The 24,955-nt window shown below is 40.1% G+C and overlaps 1 protein-coding gene across 1 annotated transcript in view; it reads right to left on the minus strand.

Moving 5' to 3' along the window:
- Window positions 1–24,720, minus strand: part of LOC149205666 (protein ARABIDILLO 1-like) — a 192,691-nt gene extending 167,971 nt beyond the window's left edge. The window contains 3 exon segments of the mRNA XM_089397466.1: window positions 21,851–21,931; window positions 22,428–22,586; window positions 22,873–24,720. Coding sequence (XP_089253592.1) covers window positions 21,851–21,931; window positions 22,428–22,586; window positions 22,873–24,276 — 1,644 coding nt within the window. The 5' untranslated portion in view covers window positions 24,277–24,720.
- Between the last annotated feature and the right edge of the window lie 235 nt (window positions 24,721–24,955).

Consider the following 24,955-nt stretch of genomic DNA (forward strand, 5'->3'; position numbering starts at 1 on the left):
CTATGTGCTTTGACCGATCGTGAATTACTGGATTCTCAGAGAATTTAATACAACTTTGATTATCACAGTAAATCGTAGTTGGTCTCAGCATCTGACCAAATAAACCATGAAGCATCTTGCGAAGCCACAATGCCTCGCACCCTGCTAAACGAGTTGCCATATACTCTGCCTCTGCGCTGCTCAATGCTTTGACCTTAAAAGAATGTTGAATGAATTAATTCAGAATGAGCAAACAGCTCAATGATAATACAGAGATATTTACAATAATAGAAACATCAGGTTTCTATGTAGAATATGGAAACACTCAGTTTCGTTAAGAAACTGCTTAAAAGAAAAAAATAGCAACATCTAAAAGACTGAGTATTAAATACTAAATAGGAATATTCTAATACCCTCCCTTAATACTCAATCTATTTACAACACCAATAGACCCTCGGAATTTTACAAATTTATCAGGACCAAGAGGCTTGGTGAAGATGTCGGCGGGCTGCTCTGTTGTAGGAACATATTGCAACTGAACTGAGCCGTCTTCAACAAGCTGGCGAATGTAGTGGCAATGAGTTTCCACATGCTTTGTTCGTTCATGAAAGACTGGATTCTTGGCAAGTTTGAGCACTCCCTGATTATCACAAAACAAAGAAGTAGGCCCTGTCTGGGAAACATGCATATCTGCCAGCATACGTCGAAGCCAAACTGCCTCACAGGATGCCTTAACTGCTCCCCGATACTTTGCTTCTGTTGAGGAGAGAGCCACTGCCTGTTGCTTCTTACTAGTCCAAGTAACAGCACAGGATCCTAGATTAAACACATACCCAGCTGTAGATTTACAGTCATCAACCGAACCGGCCCAGTCAGAATCAGTGTAACCACTGAGTATAGGATTGGAACTTCGAGTGTATAGGAGGCCATAATCAGAAGTGCCACGCACATATCGTAGCACACGCTTTGCTGCTTGCCAATGATCAGCTTTAGGAGCGGACATGAAGCGAGAAATGTAGCTTACTGCAAAATTGATGTCAGGTCTGGTAGCAGTAAGATAGATGAGACTGCCCACTAATTGCCTGAATAAAGTTTCATCCACAAGGGGAGAGGATGACTGAGCTGAAAGTTTGAGCCATGGTTCCATAGGAGTCGTGGCCGGTTTGCAATCCTGCATTCTGAACCTGTCCACAAGATTTTTGGCATACTTGGACTGAGAGAGAAAGATCTGATTTTCAATCTGCCAAACTTCAACCCCCAGACAGTAATGAAGAAGTCCCAAGTCTGTCATCTCAAAAGTTCTGCATAAATCTTGTTTGATCCCATGGATCAAATGTGCAGAGCTGCCAGTAATGATAAGATCATCCACATAAACAACCACAAACAAGATATCATCACCAGTATGCTTGATGTACAGGTTTGCATCAGAAGGGCTCCGCTGAAAACCCTGATCTGTCAGATACTGATCAATTTTCATGTACCAAGCCCGAGGAGCTTGTTTCAATCCATAGATTGCTTTAGCTAACCGACACACTTTCTGTTCTTGACCAGCAATCTTGAATCCTGGAGGCTGCGTCATGTAGACTTCTTCTTGGAGATCACCATTTAGGAAGGCACTTTTTACATCCATCTGATGAACTTTCCAATTGAACTGAGCTGCTAGGGCAAGAACAAGCCTTATGGTACTCATCTTGGCTGTAGGAGCAAAAGTCTCCTCATAGTCGATGCCTTCCTTCTGTGAGAACCCTCGAGCCACAAGCCGAGCTTTATACTTGTCTATGGTTCCATCAGCTTTGTATTTCACTTTATACACCCATTTGCAGCCTATGGGGTTTTTCCCTGCAGGAAGATCAGAAAGTGTCCATGTGTGATTTTTTTTAAGACTCTGGAATTCGGCTTCCATAGCCTGTTCCCACTCAGATGTACCCTTAGCCTCTGAATAGGTTTGAGGCTCAAAAATACTGTGTAAGTTAGCCATAAGAGCAAAATTGACTGTAGACTGTTGTTTGTTCTTATGTCTAGAAGTTCTACCTTCAAGGAGCTCATCATCCCGGAGATCACCAAGGGTTTTAGCCCACCATTTAGGCCGAAGAGTAGAAGAACCAATAGCAGGAGTAGAGGAACCAATATCAGGAGGAGGTGGAGAAGACTCAAGAGCAATAGGGGCCGCAAGAGGAGGGTTATTTTCTGGAGGAAGCTCAGATAGAGTAGTATCAAATACTGATGCTACATCATCCCTCCCATCGGGTGGACCGACCGGAAGACGAACACTGTGAGGCGGATCCTCAGAACACTGCTCAGAAGAAGAAGACTGAAAGAATCCTCTATCTTCATCAAATACTACATCCCGACTGAAGCTAAGACGACCAGTGGCTATATCTATCAGCCTATAGGCCTTATGATGATCACTGTACCCTGTCATCATGAGTTTCTGGCTTTTGGAATCCAATTTAGAGCGCTTAGCAGCTGGAATCCAAACATATGCAACTGAGCCAAATACTTTGAGATGACTGATCTTAGGCTTACGGCCAGACCAAACCTCTTCAGGAGTCTTCCCTGTAACAGCCTGAGTGGGTGATCGGTTAAGAAGGTAAACAGCAGTAAATACTGCTTCAGCCCAGAATCTGTTTGGAACACTCCTGTGTTGTAACATGGAACGAGCCATTTCAACAACCGTGCGGTTGCGACGCTCGACAACACTGTTCTGCTGGGGAGTGTAAGGTGTGGTTAATTGACGTTTGATGCCATGAATATCACAGAAGTTGGCAAAAGCTGAGGAACAAAATCCCCCCCCATTGTCGGTCCTAAGGGTCAGGATATTACAACCAGATTCTTTTTCAACTAAGGTTTTAAACTTCTGAAAAGTACTAAGAGCATCAGATTTATTTTTTAGAAAATACACCCACATCTTTCTACTGAAATCATCTACAATAAGTAAAAAATATTTGCAAGCAGTGATAGAAGCTGTATTCATAGGACCACAAATATCAGCATGAAGTAACTGAAGTACCTTAGATGCGCGCCAAGATTCTCCATCTTTGAATGAAGACCGATGTTGCTTTCCCGCTTGACAAGCGCTGCATACCCCCAACTGCTGAGTCTGAATATCAGGTAATCCTGACACAAGTCCCTCCCGAGAGAGCTGAGAGAGATACTGCATATTTAGATGCCCATATCGCTGATGCCATAGAGTGTTGATGGGAGAGACACGTGCTGCTAGAGCCACTTCTGGAGAGTCACCGGTATCAAGTAGCCTGTATAGACCATGGTCCTCTAGGCCAACAGCAACTGTTAAACTGGTCTCCCTGTCAATGATGGAGCACTTGTGTGCACTGAACACAACATCAAGCTGAGGAGAATTCCTCATAATCTGGCTGACAGATAGCAGATTAATTTCCATACCAGGAACATAGTATACATTCAGAAATATGAGTGTGTGTCCACCACACTGAATTTGAACTGTACCTCTGCCAGCTACTGTGTACTTCTCACCTCCGCCAAATACCACATAATCACTGAAAGGTGAGAAGTCAATAAACCAGTCACGCCTGTGAGAGAAATGGCGTGATGCACCAGAATCAATGTACCATGCAGAGGAAGGAACATGATCTGAAGACCTTTTAGCCATAAAGGCGTAAAAGGCAGACTCTGTCTGCTCTGAATGTTCTGCAATATTTGCTGTCTGATGTGGCCCTCCCTGTTTCTTCTGTTCAGAAGCAATCCTCTGTCGGCAATCTTTCTTCATGTGACCGAACCTATGACAGTAGTTACACTGCACACTTTTCTTCCTAGCAGGATCAAAAGGCTGAGAAGGGCATTTCTGCTGAAAGGACTGAGGGGACTGATATTTTGCAGCAAATGCATTTTCCGAGGACACTGATGAAGCACTACTACCAAACTGCTATTTCCACCGATCCTGCTGCAGAAGTTTGGTACATAAATCTGGAAACTTCAGATCAACATTTGTGGTGGTAATGTTGAGTGTCTCGATGAAGTGTTCATAAGATTTCGGTAGACTTTTCAAAGTAATGACTACCATATCTTCTTCCTCCATGGTCCGACCAATTGCTTCGAGCTGATCTCGAATGTCTTTAATATTGTTGAGATGTTCCTGTAAAGACATATGTTCGTCCATCATGATGGAGAACAACTGATTTTTGAGAAAAAAAGCTCTGCTTTTGTCAGATGTCTCGTGCAGTTCTTTCAACTGTTGCCAGATTTCGGCAGCTGTCTTGCCAGAAGGAATCTGTGGTAACCAATATTACCAGACTCGGAATCGGCAATAAATCGGCGAGGCAAAAGAGCGAAGAGTTTTAATCGGATCGGGGAAAAATCGGGAAAAAATCGGTGAATCCAATAAATTAAGATATACACATATATTGAATTAAGGAAAACATTTTTCATTGATATTCAATAAAGCCATGTCCAAACAATGCATAATAACAATAAATGTCCAAAATATCATGAATGAATAAGTATCTCATATATGTTATCAGTCCAAACATGATCCAAAGTATTGGGTCCTCACTCCTAACCTGTGACTACATAGAAGCAGAAACATCTACTTCTAGAAGTTTATAAAATACTGCGTACCAATCAGTAAAAAAGCAGTGATTGAAATCTCTTGATTGCTGCTAAAATGATATGATAATGGTTTTCTATTGAAATCTTTGACAAAGCACACGCTGAAGCTACATTGGAGCACACTGCACACTACACCTCTATTACACTACGACTCTATTATGTTGAGTAAATTGAAACTGAAACCATGACTCTATTACCTTCTTGACTTATGAGTTGTAGCCCTGAACAGTGAAGTCAATTATGGACCAACTTTTAATTTTGAACCTAACTAAACTATGAAGCAAAAAATGTGGGAACCCTAAAAGTTAAAACCTGTGCTCGCCGAGTTGAGGGTTGAAATAGCCGTAGTCCCCTAAATCGCAATTAATCAGTGAGTCACTAGTCAAAATCACATTGACCACGAGTCAAACTTGGTCCACACAAGTTTGACTCGCCCAGAGTTGAATCGGATCGTTTGAGGAAAGAGCAGAGTTTGACTCATGATTAATCGCAAGTGATCGGAGATTCATGTTTCACTTGTGGTAACTGATCATCAGCGACAGAGAGCTTGAGAAGCATAACAGCCTCTCGATTTCGATCATCAAATTTATCTTGATCGGTACCAGCTGTACCGGGACGAAGCTCTTTGCCCAAAATGAGCTGATCAAGACGCCTGTATTCAAAAATGGTCAACATTCTTTGTTTCCAAATGTTATAGTTGCTGCCATTAAAGCGTTGATTTCCTTCTAACATCAGATTGGTGAGCGTGGCCATTTTCAAAAAAGACGTCTGACACAAATTTTAATGTAGCTGCCCGCTTATCCTGGTGCAATTAAAAAAAAAAAACAGAATTTGTTCTTCCGTTTTATCTGTCCCACTTCAGAGACCTGAGAAGCTTAGCAACTGTCTGAGATAGCGTTACTTTGTGAAGACTAAAAACACTATGGGGACCAAGGAGCTCTGACAACGAGGAGCTGCCCTTAGTGCTGCTGTCACCATGAAAAAACGAAGAAAACAGAATTTGAGATATGGAGGAACTACGTCAATACAGTACTGTGGAACTGTGCCAGGTAAAAAAAAAACTCTGTAGAACTGTGTCAAGGAATGACTGCGGAACCGTGCCAAGCAGAGACTGTGGAACTGCGTCAATTTCAGGGACTGCGAAATTGAGTCAACTACGGAACTGTGTCAACTTCAGAAACTGCGGAACCTTGTTAATACTGTGATCTCTGCCACGCGATGATTATAACTGCCCGAGAGTGTATTTTCTTTCACCTTTATTTATCCTCTAAACGTTCACGAGATTGAACTCCAACCAGGTCCAGGTTTCGAAACCGCTCAAATCCGTTCTTCCGAACGGCTGTTCACGTCCCTCCAGCTGAAGCTCCGACGCGATCTTGGATCTCGTCCAAACTTGAACTAAAAAAAAAACGGTAATTTCTGACGCAAATGAGAGGGCATAGGGTCCCGAAACCTTGATGCGACGATTTAATTCCAGCTCGCTGCGGTCAGTTGCCAAAAAAAATACGTAGACTTAAAAAAGAGAAGCCACGTGAACAATACAGTAATGGCTCTCCTTACAGTTCGTCGCAAGAGGTTGAGTCTGCATAACGAAGGACTCGAACAATGTCGTCACGTGATAAATCCACGCTGCCGTCGTTTCAAATTAAATTTTCACGTCCAGCGACACAAGACTTCAAACGACAAATAGACTGCTGCTCTTAACACTACGATCCAACTCCTGGGGTTTCGGGTTGTGATGCAAACTGATGATGCTGCGTTGGAAATGTGAGAAAGATGCAGTGAATCCTGCCACAAAGTTAATTTCTTAGAAAAAATGATAATGCAGAAGAAGAATCCATTTCTGTATCGAGATGGACGACTGTAAGCTTTTATCACAGTGAGCAAAGCCGAGGCTAAGACTCAGTGAAGGCTACCTGGCTTACAGAGGGCTCGACCTTAGAAAGGACTCAAGAGATTAGGATGCAGAGAGAATAACTGTTCAAGAAATCTCTTAACCTCGCTCTGATACCATAAAAGAATGTTGAATGAATTAATTCAGAATGAGCAAACAGCTCAATGATAATACAGAGATATTTACAATAATAGAAACATCAGGTTTCTATGTAGAATATGGAAACACTCAGTTTCGTCTAAGAAACTGCTTAAAAGAAAAAAATAGCAACATCTAAAAGACTGAGTATTAAATACTAAATAGGAATATTCTAATAGACCTTTGTTCGCTGCTAAACCATGACAAAATTGTCGAGCCCAACGAGAAACAACATTCGGAAGTACTCTTCCAGTCACTAACACAACTAGCCCAATTTGAGTCTGTGCAACTAATCAATTTGACTCCATCACACCTAACATAGTCCATACCATAATCCATTGTGCCTTGTAACTACCTCAACACATGTTTTGCAGCCACCCAGTGTACTCTCCTGGGCTCCATCATAAACTGACTCAATGTGTTGACTGCAAAACAAATATCTGGTCTAGTGTTGACCAGATACATCAATGAACCAATCAGCTGACGATAGAAATTGGGGCTCACCAACTCAGAATCAGCAGCATGCAGCTTCTTTTAGTTGGTCATCATAGGAGTAGCCATAGGCCTGCAACCATGCATATAGAATCTCCTCAAGATATCACCTACATATCTACCCTGTCCCACAAAGATATGCCCATCCTCCTGCCAAACCTCCAACCCCAGAAAGTAATGCATCAACCCCATATTAGTCATATCAAACTCTAAAGCAAGATCTCCCTTGTTGTGTTGGATGAGTTTGTCCTCCCACATACAGTACTAGAATGAGTGGATCGTCACCTACCAAGATAAAGTATAGGTTCGGACTTGCATCACTCTTCTGGAAACCCATCTGCAAAAGTAGGCATCTACCCTATCGTACCATGCCCTCGGTGCCTACTTCAATCCATACAAGGCTTTCTTCAGCCTACATACATGAGACTCCCTCCCCTGCAACTCAAAGCCCTCAAGTTGCTCAATGCACACCTCCTCTTGTCTAACACCATTGAGAAGGGCGGTCTTCACATCCATCTCGTTAATCCTCCATCCCATCTCAACTGTTATAGATATCACTGCTCTAATGGAAGTATAACGAGCAATCAGTGCAAAGGTTTCCTCATAGTCAACTCCCTCTACTGTGAGAACCCTCAGGCCACAATCCAAGCTTTAAACTTCTCCACATTGTCATCAGCAACATGTTTGATCTTGTAGAGCCACGTGGAAATCACCATTAACTTCCCATCAAGATGTGGCACTACCTCCCAGACACCATTCTTCATGATAGAGGCATACTCCTCCACCATAGTATCCCTCTAGATTTGTTGACTGGCGGCCTCCTCAAAACTAGTTGGCTATGTTTCCCCAACATGTGCCACAAAGCCACCCAACCTCTCTGGTGGTCTGATCTCCCTCACTGACCACTTGGGTCTCCCCACTACCTCTTGAGCCTCCTTCAGGGTCTCCGGAAGCCATCTTTGCTTCCTCTTCCCGTTAGTAGTTGTAAAGACTGATATTAAATTTCAACAAGATTGACAGAGTCCTTTTCATAAAATTCTATCAAATTAAATGCATTTGCGTACCTAATTCTTTGTGTACCTGATTCTCCCATCTAGTGTCGATCACATTGCTCCAAATTTTCTGGTTCCGTTACCAAACCAACTGATTCCTCCCTGCCTATCTGGGATCAACCTCTGTGGTTCCCAGATCCAGAGAACTTCGAAATGGAAGTCCACTGGCCCCCGTGCCCAAAACTCCAAGAACAGTTGAAGATTTTCCAATTTTCAGTTCCAAAATTCAGCCCTTGGCTCATCCCTCAAACAGTTTGATTTTCCATCACCCTTCTCTGTATTTTTTTTCCTCCCCATTGAAATCCTCCTTCCTCTCTTTAAATAGTAGAGGTCCCTTCACCTCTACGTATCCGTTCACCACCTTTATGAAAGGATATTATTTTTTTGTTAAGCGGTGGTTGCTTTGTCATGCTTCTTGCCTTTAATTGAATCAGATCCCCTTACAACATCGAGTGGTATCACTTTTTAATTATGACAGTTGGTACTTTAATTTATTAAATAGTATATGACCATAATGATTTTAAATATTAAATATTATTTTATGTTTATAACATATCAGGTTTAATAATAAGGTTTATGGGTTTAGTTTATTTAACATACATTTTGGGTTATATATGAGCTAGTAAACCTATGAATAAACTCAACTATATTTCTTATTAAATGTAGATTTCTTCTATTTACGAGAATTAGGTATTTAATTAACACTTTTGATAATGAATTCATTTATCTTATATTTAGACATTCTCCATGAATAGTCGATATATATATATATACTAGTGCAATGTATATGATGCATGCATATGTAGCTATCATATGCATGCCTCACATGCATGCTAATATTACTATGTTGTTCATGTTTCGAGATGGGTTGTTACAGTAATCTCCTGTGATGGTATGGGAAAATCCTCAACTGGTGCCTCTCCTCTTGGCAAGGAAGGCTCTAAAATAACCAAAGGAGATCTTGAACTATGAGATACTGTGCCTGATGAACCTGCAACAGGTGATCCTGAACCAGGCGAAGTTGTACCCTGTGAACCTATCACCCCTAAAGAAGGTGAACATCTTGATCCTGATGTACCACCTAATACACCTGAAATCTGTAATGTGGCCCCCGGCTGAGGAGTGTGCTGCTCTACCTGATCAACCTCCCGAGACCTCCTCATATGTCACATCTTGCCTCAAGACAATCTTCCTCAGTACAAGAAGATATATATGGTAGGCTCTGCTAGTCTCATTGTAACCCACTAGGATACCCCTCTCTGTAGTGGGTTCCAACTTCATCCTCTTCTCCTCAAGGACGTGTGAATATGTAAGGCACCCAAATATCCTGATGTGCATAACTTTCGACTTCTTGCCAGTATACACCTCGTCAGGAGTCTTGCTCCCCAAGACTCTGTGTGGGCTCCTGTTCTACAAAAAAACAACAGTTACACGCCTCACCCCACAAGAAGAAAGGTAAACTTTGATCAAGCAACATCCCTCTAGCTGCGCCCACAGTGGTCATGTTCTTCCTCTCTGCCACCCCATTATGCTGAGGGTTATAAGGCACAATGAGCTCCCTCTTATTGCCAACACTCCCACAAAAGTCTCTCATCTCTGTGGAAGTATACTCGCCCCCATTGTCTGATCTCAACCCCCTGATTTTCCTCCCTGTTTGGTTCTCCACAAGAGCCTTAAACTCTTGGAATCTCCGGAAGGCTTCATCCTTGGTCTTCAGGAAGTAAATTTAGGTCCTCCTGGAGTGGTCATCACTGAATGTCACATTGTACTCGTATCCACTCAATGAAACATGGGACATAGGACCACATACACCAGAATGAATCAAGTCAAGGATACCTGCAGCTCTGTTGTCACCGCTCTTGAAAGTTGTCTTGATGTACTGTCCCAAAGCACACCCCCTACACACATCATGATGCTCTATGCTGAAGTCATGCAAACAAGTAACCATCTCCCTCAACATCCTAAAAGCTCCATGGTGCAAGTGGGCCATCCTCTTGTGCCATAGCTCACATAATTTGCTGCTATTGGTCTGCACTACCATAGCTCGAAGAGGTTAAAACATAAGTCTGTATAGTCTCCCACTACAAGCTCCAATCACACGAGCAGAATCGATACTGGATCCCCTGGGATATATCAACACTTGTCCCTTTCGGAACAGCACCTCAAACCCCTTGTCCTCCAAGCTAGATACTGATATCAAACTCTTCTTCAACCCCAGAACATAAAGAACATTTGTCACCTTCAGAGGAGGTGATGACTCCCTCAGAAATGAAATTGTCCCCATTCCTACCGCATTGACTTTGGAGTTGTCACCAAGCACAACCTCCAAGTCAATATCATCCTCCAAAAAGCTCATAAGTGCTCTCTGACACTAGTCATATGGAAGGATGCCCCGTTGTCTATGAACCATGCACGAGAAGATGTGACATGAGTGGCTAAACTCACCACCAAAGCACACTCTGAATCAAATATAACCGCAAAATCATCCACATCTGCTGACGCTGCAACTCCCTACTTCTTCTTACCCTTCTTGTTGGTACACTGAACAGCATAGTGACCCATCTTCCCACAAGCAAAGCATTTCTCTTTGCTCATGTCCTTCTACTTAGCCTTCTCCTGTTTTGCTCCACTAGAAGACCCTTTCTTGACCTTCTAACCCTTCTTTCCCTTTGCCGCAAGAGCAACATTCTCCTCTTCACCTCCCCCACCACTCTTGTTGCCCCCCTTTGCACTCCTAATCTCCTCCTGGATGAAATCATCCCACATCCTCCTCCAACCAAAAAAGTGCTCTTTGGCCACGAAATCGTGGATAAATCCATCCCACTTCTCGATGAACCCATCTAAGGCAATCCTACCCAATTGCTCCTCTGGAACAGCCTCTCCAATGGCAGCTAACTCATCCTTCACCTATGAGACTCTGGTGAGGAAAGAGGTGACACTGTCAGTCTTGGTCATCTCGATGTTGCGTAGCTTTTGTCTCAACACCATCTTTTTGTTCTCATTATAACTCTGGTGCAAGGAGACCAAGGACTCCCACATCTGATATGCATACCTCATCCCTAACACATGAGGGAATAAATGGTTCTTGATGGCATCTAGAAGGATCCTCTTTGCCTTCACATTCTTCTAATTGAACTCCACCAATTGAGCTAGATCAGTGGGTGCTTGCACAGCTGCTTCAACAACATCCCACACTTCAACTCCCTCCAGTAAAAGCATGATTCTCCCCTTCCATGGGCTAAACTTTTCGGCCCCTACCAATTTGTCCTCTACTCTCAACCCTGTAGCCATGACCCCACAATCAACAATATGGAGCAAATTTGTAAGTTGGAACCTTCCTCCCTCTAAATTGTTGAGGTCTTTCGGTTTCTAGCAGAAGTTTCAAAGGTTTTGGTTCATTGTTTGAAGACTTTAAATGCTTTTTGCCCTCTTTATCAGCTAAGTGAAATTTGAGATCTGAGGCTTCAAACTTGCTCTGATACCATGTAAAAATTTAATGATCCACGCCCTTAACCCAGTTTACAAGTTTGCATGTGTTTGTTTAGGTCAACCCACATGTTTTGTCATGCTGATATAAATTTTCACAATGCATTTATTGCAAACATAATGAGTACTTCTACTATTTTTTTCACTTTCCTATTAGCCGATAATTAATGCAAAAATTATGCAAGCATTCAACACATTTGAGACTAGTTTTTGGTCAATCTGACCCCGGAAAAACCCCACAACCTCTTGAGTAAAACCGATCTTCAAAGGAGGATTTTATAGCTTGAGAAATTTTAAAATAAGTACATAAAACACAATACTTATCTCCCTTTTGCTAAAGCATTAATTGCACTCACTCTGGAAATTTGTGCCCACTGAATTTTTCATATTTCCACAAAATTACATGCCCAGAAATTTAGCAAATTATCTTTGCTCAACTCCTCAAAAAATGTGCCCAAAATCTACCTCGAAATATGTGCTAGAAGGAGCCTTGAATTTTGTGTTGAACGATGATTGTACCTCCTCGAAAATAATGCTTGACAACTACAAAAACCTGCAAATTATAAATTTAGCCCACAATTCCAATCACCAATGATCAATAAGGAATGAATGCAATATCTAAGCTAATGTGAAATGCAAAATCTTGGTTGATTTTAATTAAGATGCCTAATCTAGATGAATCCTTCCTCCTAGTTGTTTTGAGGCTAGTCTCTAGAGTAAGTTGATGAGAGAAAGCAAGGGAAGCAAGTTATGGCTTGGTTAACAATCCCTCCCCTTGAGATCTAACCACCTGATGCCTCCGGCGCTGCAGAGACTGTGGCTCTGACGACTGTAAGGTCACTATGTTAACTACTAAAGAGGATCTATCCTTCGCAAGCTACAAAAGAAAGATGGTCCTAATTTTCTTTCAACCAAACTTAGGCTTGGAGGTAAATTTTAAGGATGCAATCTAAACTAGGATGCAAATGTAAGATGATGGCCTAGTTAAATAGCTTCAAAGAGATGAGATAATGACAATATGCTTCAATGTAAAGATGTAAACCACTTATAGCTTCCTTATATACAAAACAGAGAGATGTAGATCCCCCTCCAAGTGGAAAACGAATAGGTCCAAGAGGTTACAAATTTTTTGAGTTGATCTTGGATAATAACAGCTACTTGGTGCTTGATCCATGCCAAAAATAAATCGTGTCCCTTGATCTTGATGAAGAAATTCGAATTCCATAATAATTCCCTTTTTTCTTGGTCCAAAAAATATTATTTTGACATTTTTCCCTCAAAAAATCATTTTTGACTTAATCACCTTGGTCCATAAGCTTATTTTTTGTTAAAAATTTGATTTTTCCTTGATAAAGAACCCTGGAAATTGGACTTCTTTTGGACCCACGAATTTTCTTCAACTAACTAGACCCAGAAAAACAAATTCTCTTTGAAAAAATAATTCTTTTCTAGTCCCAAATATTTTTTTGTGGTTTTTTTGCCTTGGAAATGGGTTTGCCAATTTAATTCTTCCTTGGAAATGACCCCTTTCTCCAAAATTCGTTTTTCCACTTGGAGAGAATTTTATTTTCTCTCTATTTCAATTTTTTGCCTATTTTTTTAGGTAAATTTTTGCCATTGTTTTTGCCAGAAAGCCAAAAATAAAAATAATTATTTTTTAACTCAAACTAATTAATTTTATGGCTTAGGATTTTAATTTAATTTAGCCAAAAAAATTAATTGATTGACACTAGAGGGGATTAATAATTTTTTCCACCCTCAAATTTTAGCCATGGTGTTTAAATATGAGAGACCATGCACCAAAATATTTTTACATCAAAATATTACAATTAATTCAACCCTTGAAAGGGGCAAACACCTTTATACATAGACCCTTGATAATTTACCCAATTTTGTAACACAATATGATCTAGTATAGACCATGTGTGTTTGTAATAAAATAATTTAGCCGAATGTGCTTAAATTATTCCCAAACACACTTTTACAAAAGACTTGATATAACACTAGGATTCACCTAAGAACTTGCCAACAAATTCAACCCAGCTTTGGGGTTTAAGTTGGAAGAAAAACTCTGTTGATTATCCATGTCTAGAAACACACATAATTCGGTGAGGTTAAAATACTTCCTAGGATGAAATCCTTTGCCAAAATCAAAGGCTCACCTACGTGTTGTTAATAATTAAACGATCATACTAGCATAATTTACAATAAACTTGTAGAATTTGGGTTTACAACTCTGATAAACTGACGAATGGTGACGATGAATCCTAGATATCTGACAGCTCGAACATGATGGAATTCCTTTACAAAAAAGTGTACTGCTATAGGGTAGTTGACATGGAGTGGTCAACAAGCCTAACAGCAGCAATTTCCTCCTCGAAATTTGAGTTGTTCTGCTCCTTGAATTTTGTGCTACAACTCCTCAAAATTCGTGCCTCCCTACCTCAAAATTTGTGTTTTTTGTAGTTGTTGTTCTCCTCAATTTTCATGTTGTTGTATGACCTCCTCCTTGAAATTTGTGCCCCTTCTCACTACTGCAATCTCCCTTCCTCCATGAAGTTTCTCTTCTCCTCATGCTCTCTCTCAAGTGCAAAGTGAAGAAATGAGCCTCCCTTTTCCTCTTTTGTCAACTTGGAAAAGATTGAATCCCTAAACCTAGGATCCAATGGCTGAGATTTCATCCTCAATTCAAAAGATGTGTGGTTGAGATCATTTCTTCCAAATGACCCCCCTCATACATTGGCCCCGTCACTTAAAAATCTCCTAATACCTTTTTCAAGTTGTGTACATTTTCTAATTTTTCTCATAAAGTGATTTATCACCTCACTTTAATATTAGAAAAGTACACTTAATACTTTACACATAAAGTCACTTAAGTACAGGTGACTTTAATATTAGAAAAAGTACATGGTACAACACTTCTAAGTACCTTTTTCCACCCATGACATTAATTTAACTCATAAATGTCATTGAGACAAAAGTAATTGATGTGCTCACTAGGCTAAATGGGATAAAAGCTTAGTAACACCTCTCCTTGGTACTATTTTCAACAATTGGTCCTGCTTCCGCTTAGAAAACACTCCAGCTACTTTTTTGAGGAAAAGCAATGATATCTTCAAACCTTACTTGGGTACATATAATGAGATTATCGCCATTTACAAACAAACTTAGGAGAATCATCACTAATGTGTTCAAGTTATCCTATAGTTTTTTGACAACACAAACTAAGCCAAACTACAATATGCTTCTTTGCATAGGAACCAATTTCCTATTTATTATAAATAATTTGATTCTCTAGGGGGTGGATGGTTATCCTAAGAAAGTGTATGTCCCCTAGGATTGGCCTACTCCATCCAAAACGATGCAATTAAACATTTGTATGGCATGAACTTTTATTTATTATTTTTCTTGCATTACGCATCCTCTCAATCAACTTCAAGAAAACAACAAGAATTTAAATGTAACTCCAACAACTTACCAAGATTTTCAAATACTCAAGAATGTACTATGTGCTACACTCCTACACTTTGCTCTAACCTAATTTGAAAAATTCCTTTGAAATTTCAAGGCAAATGCCTCATAATAGGTCATAAGTGTTATTCTTAAGCTCATTTATACCACATTGGCAAAAACATGTACGTGATAACTCAAGAATTTAGACATTTGTGGCATTTCCTTAGTCAACATACTCATGCTCTTCTCAATATTCTTTATGTTTGTTATCCTAATTAGGATGATAGAAACTTTATTACATAGAATCACACTTCACCCCTATTGCCCCAACTTTGAACATGTGGCCATAATCACCCAGGACAATTGTAGAGATTATTTGTCACATAATAGATGAGTTATCATACAAAACAATCTGGACATATGATACAATTGGTTCTCCTCCTTAACAATTGCTACAATAAGCATGCATTTCCTCTTATAAAAAGATATTTTTTGAGTTCAAAAGACACTCCATCTTCAAGGTAACTTTACTAGTCAGTTATGATAGGGTGTTAAGGCACTCCACCGTAAAAAGGTCGCCGGTTTGAAACTCCGTGGGCAAAAACCCAACCATGCTAAGGGTTGGTTTGGCCCAAGTCGGGTGCAATCCTCGGCTGTTTTAACATCTTAGATGCCTGTGGGTCATGGCTACTCAAGTCACAGGTTAAGCATGCCAATCATCTCAGGACTAACACTACCTAGCAAACAAAATGCTTTACTAGTCAGTTATATATATATTCAAAAGAATGTGCTCCATGTCCATCTAAGCTTTCCAATTGGAAGCTTAGGTTGTATCAACCTCTCTACATGTTTCCAACAATGAGAATCTACCTCTGTGGACTTCACCATCAACTGGTTGCATGTGATGCAAAGATAAAATGATAGCATTTTTTAGTTGTGTGTAGGATTTTCCAAGATCAATCTCTATTCCTTGTAGCAAAGTCATTTTGTATTGATGCAACAAACAACTCTAAAATAACTTTTGACCCTGTTTGAACATATTTTGGGTTGCCATTATCTATTATTGCAAATTGAAATTCACACTTCCTTCACCACTTTTGGGAAATTCAACAAATAAGCAAAGCAATATGATGAATATGACTCCTCATACATGCCTTGTGCGCCTATCATCACTCTAACAAGAATCAAGATGTGTCCACTCATACAATTCAATAATACAATTACAATTTACAACAGAGCCCCTTGTTTCATATGAGTTGATCACTTGCTATATAACCTCTCCAAAACAAACATAGAGTTGGAACACCATTTTCAAGGGTGCATCAAAGTTCAACATTAGCAACTAAAACATTATAAAGTCAAATAAATCAAGCATGATCCTTATACATCAAACAAGTCGTTAGACAAAATGCTTTTTGCTTCGATTTGTCAAAAGCATTTAGGTATATGTGTCTACTCAATGTGAATAATCTCAAATTATCTAAACCAACATATGGTAGTTCCCAACTTCCAACCTCCCCTCTTTAAGGATACACTCTTGAAAGTAGAGCATGAACTTCAAGAGCAAAGTAAATTGCCACATACCTAGATGGAAAGCAAGTGAACTTACCATCACAAGCCAAGTAAGTTTCCAAATCTATACTCGAGCAACAACTTAATCAAATGTTGGCAATAAAATCAAATAGGTTTCCAAAGTTGTATAGTTGACCAACAACTTACTCAAATGTAGCATATATTGGGGGCAATTTCCCCTTAAGGAAAGCAAATAAAAATACGTGTTGATATAATTCCAACATTACAATGTCAATAACATGGTTATATTAAGTATCTCGTACTCTCAACCGGCCGATCAATATCTTTGGCAATCGTTCATTCCCTCAACGATAAATGGCAATGCAGGACGAAGTTGAGGTCCATCCCATGGCCTGTGTCAATTGCAATCCCAACGAAAGGCCAACCATGAAAGATGTGGTGACACACTTGAAGGAAATCCGACATGACTGCTATGACTATAACGGTAAGGTCAACCTTCTGCTCAAACAATATCCTACACCCGACTCGACTTGGTTGCCGAATCCTACCACAAACGCCCAATCTCTTGTAGAATCCTTGTTAGGGCTTGAGTCTTCACCTTCAACAACTACTTGCAAGATCGTAGTCGTCTTCAAGGAGCACTCACAATTTGAGGGTGTCGTCAATACCTTGTGAGAAGATGTCAATCTTCCTGAAAATACCTGAGATCCATATTTACAAACTCTAGGCAGTTCCCAAAAAGGTGTAGATCCAAATGAAAAAACCCTTTATACTCATCGAATTGGTTTGGAGGAAGGGTCAAAAGTGTTGGAACAAGGGAAGGATTTTCAAATCTTCATCAAGACCCTTAACGGGAAGTCCTTCCTTTTTTAGGTCTCGGGTATGGATCAGGTGGTAAATCTCAAGAAAAACATAGAGAATCAATTGGGCTTGCCTGCAATCATACAGCATCTTCTTCACAAAAGGAAACAGCGACAGGATTTATTGCAGTTACAGGACTACAACATCTCAAGAAACCCCACCATTGGGTTGTGCCAGAAACCCAGGAAGCTTTATTTCGTACGAGTATGCAACGCAGGGTAAAAGCTCTAATCCATCAGATCTGCCACAATACAATCCTAGACCTTACATTGTTGAACAACAACAACAAACACCAACGATGGAGGTAAATCTAACAGAGGTAAATAAGCTTTTTTTTCTCCTTCAATCCAGGGCAATGATTTGCAGATTCAAATGATCAATGGGGTTTTACAACCTAGACCAAAAACTGCGACATATACCTTTGTTCAAAAGGTTTCTTTATTGTTCAATTTGATACCCAAGAAGATCGAGAGAGAGAATTAAAAGAAGGGCCCTGGTTTGGGAGAATGCAGGGCTTTTCATTACCCCTTGGTTCCCAAATTTTGATGCCACAACAATGGTGGTCTCAACAATGCCAGTATGGGTGAGGCTACCAAATCTTCCCCTTCCTTTCTGGCATCACAAGGTTCTTGAGGACATTGGGAACACCCTAAGGCCATTCAAAAAGATGGACCTCAAGAGAACGAAGAAAGGGCTATTTACCTTCACCAGAATGTGTAGAAATAGACCTAAGTAAAGGTATACATGATAGCATTCAACTGAAACATAAAAACTCCTAGTGGACCCAATTGTTGGATTATGAAAATACAACATTCAGATGTCGATCATGTTACCACACAAGACACTTGCAAAACACCCACCCGCAGGAAAAAAAGAATCCAAAAAAGAAAAAGGGGTAGACCTGCAAAACAAAAGGATGGTAGCCTTCTGATCCCTACCTCACAAAGAAAAAAGAAGAAGAAATCATGGGGAAGTCAAACCAAAAAGGGATGCTTTAGTCTAGAATGGCAATGCAATCCACAAGCAAATTTGTATAGAATCAGAAGCAATCCATGAACCAGAACAGTAAAAAAAGGTGTCACGCAAAGAGAATGGGACAGTGGGCACAAAGAGAGTTCATGTCTTTGAAAGCTCAGATTTAGATAAAGAACTTCCATCGAAGATAATCGGAAGCGATTTGGCAATGGTTCCAATCGACCCAAACTCAGAGGGATGGCAGAAGGTCCAGAAAAAGAAAGGCAAGAAAGAGAAGTTTAGCGATTACTATCACACTTAACATCACAAGTTATGTTATTTTTTCAGTTTTTTTTCTTATGCACATAAGTCGAGAGGTTGTTCTTACTGAATGTGTTTGGCATCTACAAAATGTAATTTTGTTCCTTTTTTTAAGTTGAATAAACTTACAGGTTCTCCAAATGATATCTTTCAACCACAGTTGGAATACATTATAATAATTTATGAGTGCAAATTCCTCAATTGCTTATAGTTTTGTTAGTGTACATAGAAGTATAGCATCTTGGTATATGTTTCTTTCCATCACTTCATCGACAACCTATAGATGCCTAGTGCACCCCTTTGATATATTACACTTAAAATCACATCACCCACCTTTGGTCATCCATGGGTATTATACAAGCTATATTATCTGAAATAGTGCCTTTTTGGGGTTGTCAAAAAGAGTATCTAGACATATGATTTAGGTTAAAAGATCTTGCTATATACTTATCATAATTGCTTTATACACATAATAGTAGATGCCTTATAGATATAAAAGATCTTGCTATATACTTATCATAATTGCTTTATACACATAATAGTAGATGCCTTATAGATATAACAAGTGAGTGCTTATACATATTCACATTAGTTATTTAGATAAGCATAATAGTAGCTTCATGCAACATTTCCAATATCTAAGAACTTCTTCAACTTGTGAATCTTCTACTATTTCTGATGATTATTTGTTCTCATTCTTAGATGAATTCCAGATGTTTGAACTCAAAAGTTAATTCTCCTTTTGTCAGGTACAACAGCCTTTCCTTCTCAACCTTGACATCTTTTTAAGGGCATTGTTGTTACCATCAATGTTTTTGTAAAAGTATCTAGCTTTTTGGCAAGTTGACATACGTTCCTAGCCTTCATACTTTTTCATTGAGAAAAGAGGGGAAACCTCCCTCTGTATGAACATTTGCCTTTCTTAAAGTTTAAAGTTGGCATAACTGGGGCATCTTCTATGTACTTGACTTCCCTATACAATTTTGCAGCCACTCAAATGATATTACTTCCAATGCAACGTTATAAGCTCCAATGTTCTCCGCCCTAGATTCAAGAATTTGCAGCTCATGGATTCATATATTGTATTATTGTTTGGGAACATGTAATTGGTCCCATGGTTTCATTCAGAAACATCCAATTGTTGTCTAAGAATGCATTCTAATGGAAGAAAGGAATCAATCATTTTGTTCCAAGCATGTTCCACTTCTATCTAAATTGATTAGGATAAGTTATGTCAATGTAAAGTTTTATTTATACCATATATGCCCACAAATGAATTACCTTGTACCCTAGATGTTATGGTTGTTTATTAGATGGATAATGATGATATTTTGCATTTCGTATTCAAAACAGGTAGTTTTGCATTTCTTTTTTTAATTTTACAATCTTTTAATGATAAGCAATACGAAGGACTTCAATCTTCTTCTGATTCGTCCTCCCCAAAATTCCTCTCAACCAAAAAACTCAATAAGGGTTTTTGCAACTGATTCTTGATAAAAGAAAACAATCATTTTACTTTGAACTCCTACATGTGCAGCCCAACTTGGAAAATTTTAATATAGTGAAAGTTGAAACAAACAACTCCATTAGCTATGCACTGGTAAAATGATTCATTGGCTAGTAACCAATTACTCTAATGCTTGAATGACTTAAGGAACTGCCCAAAAAATACAAAATAAATGGTATTAACGAAATATTTGAGAAAACTTATAACCAAGCCTTTTACTTTGGAATATGATAAAATGAACTATTTAATATCTTAGAATGTGTTCCATACCTATTCCCTCTCCATTAAGGAGAAAATTAAAACGTATTGCCCAAACAAAAAAGTTAGGTGTTGGAGATATGCAACTAACTAAGCTACAATCATCTCTTAAAATTTTGCACTTTCTAATATGATAGAAAGTACACCCAAAAGATGTTCATCTAACTGCAATGTCGTCGAGTTATGAGTAAATATCAAGATACATGTTTGTATTTTGTACTATGTAGGCAACATTTTTGAAGCATGGGATTCAATAGTTAAGAATACAAGGTCAAAGTGTTAATTTGTATGGGAAGGGGAGAAATGGACTTCTTGACACTCATAAATGAAGTGGAATGCTGACAACCATCAAAAGCTTACATGAAATGCAGATTGTGTTAGCAGTGAGCACTACTTACAGCCAGAAGTTCACACAAGAAACCTTGCTTCCACATATTCAAACCCCTTAAGACATGGAGCATCTGCAGGCAGGAAACAAATAGCAAAAAAAGAGACACAAACAAAAAATAAAAAAAATAAGGAAACGAAAAAGAAAAAGAAAAAAGGACCTTGGGGAGAAAAAACAACATGAAAGAAAAAGGGCATAAAAAGAACATATAAGTGAAAAAATGGAAAGACAAAGAAGACTAATACTGGTAATGATAAGGTATATATTGGAATATTAAAAGGAAAGGGGAAAACAGAACTAATTTGCAAAGAGGAACAAAGAAACAAATGAGAAGATGTAAGCTAAACCAATTCTGCTAAGAAAACACAAGCAGTGGAGGAATCAAAAACACATCCACTGATCGATGGTAGCAATCATCAATGTACAAAAACAAGTTCAAAATTTTGGACTCACACCATTCACAAAATGCACCACATGTAGCTTTGTCACCTTAAAGCAGTGCTACAAAAACAAAGAAACCTAGGTTTCAACCATCTTGACCTGCTCCAGTTTATAGGGGCTCCAATCCTTGATGATTCAAAACCTGAAAGGAATAATGATAGGCACATTCTGCAAAGAGTGTTCCTAAAGCGACCTCAAATAGTCTGGCTTACTCTCCAGTTCTCTTCAAAATCTATTTAGAGATTGAATCTTAAACAAAGTTATAACTGTTTCTCAAAGAAAAGTATAGCCAACCTATCTTCCATAAAGACATCATTCGAGACTATGAGGTTTATTTGAATGTTTTTCTGTGCGAAGCAGAGACAAAAAGAAGGCCTATCTATCTGTTAGAGTGATTTCCTACGGCTCTATTATCAGAAAAGAGAACTCTTAAAGATACAGAGCATTCTTAGTTTCATAGTTTTACGTGTCAAGTTCTGGAAATTAAAGTTTATAGCTTTAAACATTACCAGAACCCCTTCCCCACCAGAAGGCCATTTGAATACAAGATCCACCAATGCCCTTATTCCACCTGCCTCTGCAATAGCACCCTGAGCAAAAGAAAACAAACATCAGCTTCGTGTTATTTGGAAAGGAGGGAATAAAATAAAATGTTATTATTTGGATGATACCAAAATGAAGCAGTATTTAGTCAAACATCCCAGTTTTGTTGTTGAAGATTTCCGGAATAGAACTGTGTTTTTTGTGATGAGTCCAATGTTTCGGATGGTAACTCCATCCATCATCATCTTGGTCCCTGATGATGGATGGAGTTACCATCCGAAACGTTGGACTCATCACATTCTATTCCAAAAATCTTCAACAACAATATGAATAACTGTGGAAGTCTCCAATCACTAACATCCCAGTTTTGCCAATCAATAATGACAAATGTAATTCATAGCACTTCCAGTGCATACAATGGGCAGACTGCACCATTAACATACGCAATGAAGGCAGGGTGCTTGCTAAAGGGGAAAATAAGGCTTCACGTTTTCATTTTCAGTTTTTAGATTAAAAATTAAACAAAGAGAATACAGTTAACACCTTGTGCTCTTCTCCTACAGACAGGTTCCACAGTCCCCCCGCAGCCTCCTCAGCAACCCATCTGTTAGGCGACCTCGCAAGGGCGGCCAAAATGGTAATGCCCCCTTCCATGGCAACCGCTTTGGCAACATCTGCATTGACTGATAAATTTGCTATGGCCTGCAGAAGAACAAATAAAATTCACTTATGGACAGCCTGATCGAGCCTTTTAACATGTAATTAGAGAAATGCTCAAGCAAACCGACTCCCCAACTTCTCACAACTAGCAAGCGCAGCTAATAGCGATGATTGATTTCACAGAATCATCCATGGACAAGTAAATTGAGAAAGTTGTGCAAAATGCAAAGTAAAAAGATACCAGCTGAACTAAAAATTGGGAAAGTTGGTTTCACAGAATCACTCCTGAACAAGTAAAATTGAGAAAGTCGTGCAAAGTGCAAACTACCTTTGCTGCTTCTGACTGTACACCCTCTCGACGCGACTTTGCGAGATCCAACAGAAACCCAATCCCGCCGCCATGCATTACAGCTTCTGCCCTAGCAGGATCAACGGTTGCAGTCTCATCATCAATCACCACAAACGTCGCAAGTGCAGTGGCCGCTCTTTCCTGGACATCCTCCTGTGAGCTTCCCAAAAGGTTCAGCAGAATTGGGGTGCCCTGTTTAAGCCAGAAGCTGTCTAAGCCAGGCGTGCTGCTCTCCGCAATGCGTAGCAGTGCATGAGAAAGAACCCATTCCAACCACTCTTTCACCTCGCTTGACTTGTTATCCCGGCTTCTATTGTTTCTGACATTGGAGATTTTAATGTTATTATTACTAGTATTATTATAATTATTAATCCTCTTCATTGCAGATAAATTCGGTGCAGAGTGGGAGTCCTGGGATAATGTAGCTATTCCTTTCACAATGTCAGTGAAGCGGGCGAGAAGCACCTTGGTCTTGGAATTATATGCAAGAAAGACACCGGCATCAAGACTGCCACAGTTCAACGCACACAGAACCTTTAAGCTCTCCGAAAACAGCAACCTAAAAGCCGCATCTGGGGTTATATCCGTGCGCGATACATCCAGCGCAACCAAATTCGGCAGACTGACCCAGAGTTGCGAAGCCGCGGTCCACTTGATGTTCCGAGAACCTGCCACCGACAAAGACCTAAGAGACACCGCATTTCCCAGCGCCGTCTCGTCAACATTCATGCAATCAAAGAAGCCAAGCTCCGAAAGATCGCGGCAATGCTCGACAAGTGCGCCGATTGCAACTCCGTCCACGTCCCTCAGCCCCGACAGGCGGAGCCGCTTAAGCCTTGGGCAGCACAGGGCCACGACTCTTATCGCATCGCTCGTGATTTTCTCACAGAAATCTGGCCCTAGCTGCAGGCTCTCCAACCGCTGGTGGCGGGCCGCCAGCATGGAAAGCGACGCATCCGTGAGGTCACGGCACCCGTCCGCATTCATCTCCCGGAGTTCCTTCGCCTCCAGGTTTATGACCACGTTCCCGGCACTGGCTCCCCGGAAGCGTATGCTCCGCAGTTTGCTGCAACGCTTGGCGAGAGAAGACGCTGTGGTGGAGTCCAGATTGTGCGCCCTGATGTCAAGGGAAGTCCAGAGGCATGACAGAGAGCCTAAGAACCTCCATGTCCTGCAAACGGAGGCGAGGCTAGCCCTGTCCCTGTAATTCAAGAGGGAAAACAATGCAACCACGGTGTCGTCAGGGAGACTCGACCAGTCGACCTCCCTCTCCTCTTTCGCCAAGCAGACAACTGCTGCCACTTCATTAACGGGCCCTTTGCTAACAGCCTCTGTGACGTTTCCCTTAGCCTGTAGGGTCTTTCTCCTAACCCTCCGATTCATTGTGCCTTGTTTCCCTTCCCCTTTTTCAGAATTTTGCCTTCATTGCCCCTACTCTTTAACCCCGATTTAAAGACATCGCTGAAAGTTATGTGAATGAACAAATAGCAGCTTTGAAGCGCAGGTACCTTGAATAACAGATCGATTCCCAGAGCAGAGCGTGTTGATTGTTATAAACCCTTGCGGGCTCCTCTGTAGATTGGGCGAGGGATGGATTTGGGGAACTCTGAAAGTTGAACCGGAACAAATAGGTTGGATTTAGCCAATGAATTGTGTTAAAAAATAGGTAAATCTGAGAGAATGGATCAAGGATGGATGGCTATATTTGTGAAGCCGCCAACTGCCCTCTTTAACCTCGTCTTCACTTCGACTGTACACTCGTTCACCTCGATATTTCGGCTGCTACAAGGTTTTGGTTTGTAGAGGTTTCCAACGACGGAAGAGAAAAAATTGGATTGATAGTTTTTGCTTAGTGTGTTAATAGAAGGACCGTGGTCCAATGGGAATGGGCTTATGGTCACATCGTATGTTCTTCACGTTCTCCCCTTATTACATGTCAATTTTACTATCTTTTAATGGTCCAATCATAAAATCGTTCCGGTAAAGGAGCACTCCATGCACATCGTAAATATATAAAATTTAATTTCTATTAAAGCTATATATTGTTTTGGGCAGTTTTCTA

This window comes from Pinus tabuliformis, chromosome 1_2, assembly GCF_031772625.1.
Source record: "Pinus tabuliformis cultivar Carrire ecotype Pingquan chromosome 1_2, CPIR1, whole genome shotgun sequence".
NCBI classification, from domain to species: Eukaryota; Viridiplantae; Streptophyta; class Pinopsida; order Pinales; family Pinaceae; genus Pinus; species Pinus tabuliformis.